The sequence below is a fragment of the Micromys minutus genome (assembly GCF_963924665.1).
Source record: "Micromys minutus genome assembly, chromosome: 31".
NCBI lineage: Eukaryota > Metazoa > Chordata > Mammalia > Rodentia > Muridae > Micromys > Micromys minutus.
In genome coordinates, this window is record NC_137966.1 from 17939813 (window position 1) to 17943115 (window position 3303).

General features: G+C 49.9%; 1 protein-coding gene across 1 annotated transcript in view; it reads right to left on the bottom strand.

The window, feature by feature from the left end:
- CORO7 (coronin 7) overlaps positions 1-909 on the bottom strand; it is a 51806-nt gene extending 50897 nt beyond the window's left edge. Inside the window, exon 1 of the mRNA XM_080942409.1 lies at positions 803-909. Coding sequence (XP_080798535.1) covers positions 803-862 — 60 coding nt within the window. The 5' untranslated portion in view covers positions 863-909. The remainder of the gene's footprint in view (positions 1-802) is intronic.
- Positions 910-3303: the final 2394 nt, after the last annotated feature.

The window sequence follows — 3303 nt, forward strand, 5'->3', positions numbered from 1 at the left end:
TGGGCAGCACACAATAGGTACAGAAAGGGTAACTGTCCAGAGAATGAAGACAGCACGGTTGTCATAACTTGCTGTGGGACACTAGAGGTCAGTTCCTAAATCCAATCACTGTTAGACATTCCAGGCTTTCCAGATAACACAGAGAAAGACCAGTGCCTCATAGAGTGTACTGTCCTGATCCTTTATCTGGGATCCACCTGCTATAGACATCTCCAGGCCCCAACCACCGCCAGTAGCATCACCCCAGTAAAGGAACAAGAGCTTGCGCCAAGCAGAGGAGGAAGAGAGGCGGAAACCCGAGGGAGGAAGCCTGCCTGGCCCCAGGGGCTCCCTCTCCACATGACACCCTCCCTCTCACTGAGACCACAAGGAAGAGACGCATCTCTCCCACAGCCCGGCCCAGGGCAGAGGCGATCCTAGACTGCAGGAAGGGGGAGACCGGCGTCTGCAGTTCCCCAGCCTGGCTCCCAGCAAGGCCGACCGGAAGCAGAGGCCTGGTCGCTTCTGGGAGGGCTGCGAAGCCTCCTAGGGAAACAGGGGGAGGCGAATCAGCCAGGCCGACCTCCGGGATTAACCAACGACTAGGGCGCGTCACCAGGGCTCGGGACTCTGTCCTCTGAGCAGTGAAGGGGCGGCCTGGACTGTGGGGCTCATTCGAAGGGAGAAGTTCTGGGTGGACAGATGGGGCGGGGCACGGTGAGGGTCTTCGCAGCCCAGGATGTACACAGCACAGGCAGACACCGGGAAATGGCAGTCATCCGGGACCAGGTGCCAGGGAATGGGGTCCGCGGGCAGGGCTTACCTCTCGGCGGGACGGCCTGGCCTCCATATGCCGAAACTTGGACACCTTGAAGCGGTTCATGGCGGCTGGGACAGAGCGAGCGCAGGCTTAAGGAAGAGGGGCGTTGGGTCTCAGGTGAATGATGAGAAGTCGCCCTGGACTCTTGCAGCCTGCCGCCTCAGCACCCTGCAGCTTGATGACACGCCCCTATGTGATGACAACCAATCAGAAGCGCCTGAGGCCCGCCTGGACATGCCCCCACGTCGCCCTCCTCCAGCTCCGCCTCCTAGCCAATAGCCGCCAGGACACTGAGAAGTCACGCCCTGATGCCTGAGGGACTACAGCACTGGTCGGAGGTCATGTGAGTCTCAGCTGTCCTCCTACTGAAGAAAACACGCTTCAGTTGCTCCATGATTTGACTTGGCAATACGGTCCCTGAGGTTTTTCAATGACCTGGGTGCGTTCTATCCCACTATGTACTTCCTCAAGTAGCAGGACAGAATTAACTACACTAAAACTGAAGATAAGCCTCCGGGGCCATAAGAGATAAGGACCAGTGACTGAGACCCTCTCCTGCTCTCCCTCACTCCCCCCCCCCCCGCCCCTCTCTTTTTTGAGTTTTATTTTGTTTTTCTAGTCAGGGTTTTCTCTTAGCTCTGGCTCTCCTGGAACTCACTCTGTAGACCAGGCTGAACTCAAACTCTCAAATCTGCCTGCCTTTGCCTCCCAGGCACTGGGATTAAAGGTGTGTGCTACCGCTGCCCGGTTAGAAATGCACATTTTATAAAGCAACATTTTTCACACTAGAGTGTATGTTGACCAAGTGATATATAGCTTTATTCTCAGTATCTATGAGCATCATTTTTTCCCTTAAAAGTGATTTTAGTTGTGGATATAGCTCAGTTGGTAGATTGTATGAATGAAACCCTAGGTGCCATCTCCAGCACGGTGACAAAGACCTATAGTCCCAGCACACAGGAGGAAGATCAGAAGTCCAAGATCAGCTTGGTCTACATAGTTCTGGGTGACATAGTGAGACCCTGTCACAAATACAAAAAATAAAAGTAAAAAAGAGGAGAAAAGGAGGAATAAGAGGTTGCCTCCTGATGCCAACAACAGGGGAGGAAAATCAAGGGGCTAGGAAAGATGGCTCAGCAGAATACTGGCTCCTCTTCCAGAGGACTCTTGTTCCATTTCCAACGCTCACACAGTGGCTCACAATTGCCAGTAACTCCCGTCCCAGGGGGACGCAATAGCCTCTAAGTTCTCCAAGGACACTGTACACGTGTTGCAGATATACACATAGACAAACACCCATACATATAAAATAAAAATAGAGAAAAAATAGCTTTTTAAACATTAAAGTTATCCTAGCCAGGCTTGGTTGTGCACATCTGCAAATCTAGCACTAGGAAAATAGATGCAAGAGGGCCAGGAATCCATTGCTAGACTCTGATGTGCAACAAGTTTGAGGCCACTGTGGACTTGGTAGGGACTTGTAAGCCAACCTCAGATACTAAGTGAGCCTCATCCCAAAAAAGCCAGGAAAGAGGGCTGGAGAGGTGGCTCTTCTAGAGGTCCTGAGTTCAATTCCCAGCAACCACATGGTGGCTCACAACCATCTGTAACAGGATCTGATGCCCTCTTCTGGTGTGTCTGAAGACAGCTATAGTGTACTCATACAACTAAAATAAATAAATCTTAAAAAAAAGAAAGCCAGGAAAGAAAGAAAGAAAAAAAGAAAGAAAGTGGGGGAAGGGAGGGTAGAGAAGAGAAGGGGGATAACATTTGAAATCTGAATACATGAAGATGGCTCAGTGGCTAACTGTGCTTGCTCTGGGTTAGAATTGTTGGATCCCCTGGTGTTATGAAGAGTCTTGAACTTTCACTTGGGTGCTGGGAATCAGACTTGGGTCTTCTTCAAGAATGAGGAGGAACACGTGCTCTTGACTGTTGAGGCATTTACTTTTGTTCACGTGTGTCTTCCTGCCTACTCATCTGTGTGTGCACAATGTTGGGGTCCAGGAATTGCCTCACAAACCACACGAACACTGATCTCAGTCATACAGGATAGTTTATTAAGCATACACCCCAGGGCTGGTCGACCAGGACCATGGTTCAGATTTGGAAACTGAACCATGATCCCAAGTTAAGATCCTACAGGGTTTTAAACCCACAAACATTTGTGCCAATTATTTAACCAATCTGGATTTAGGGATTAGGGACTTTTAGGGACTTTATCCCTGTCTCTCTCTCTGTCTCTCTCTCTAAGACTTACTTATTTTATGAGTACACTGTCTTCAGACACAGCAGAAGAGGGCATCAGATCCCATTACAGATGGTTGTAAGCCACCATGTGCTTGCTGGGAATTGAACTCAGGATCTCTGAGTGCTCTTAACCACTGAGCCATCTCTCCAGCCCCAATTAGGGACTTTCTTAAGAACATGTCTTTGTTGTACATTTATCCTGCTCCCATTGGTTGGGATATTCAATTGTGGCAGGCCTTGTCTGATAATATTCA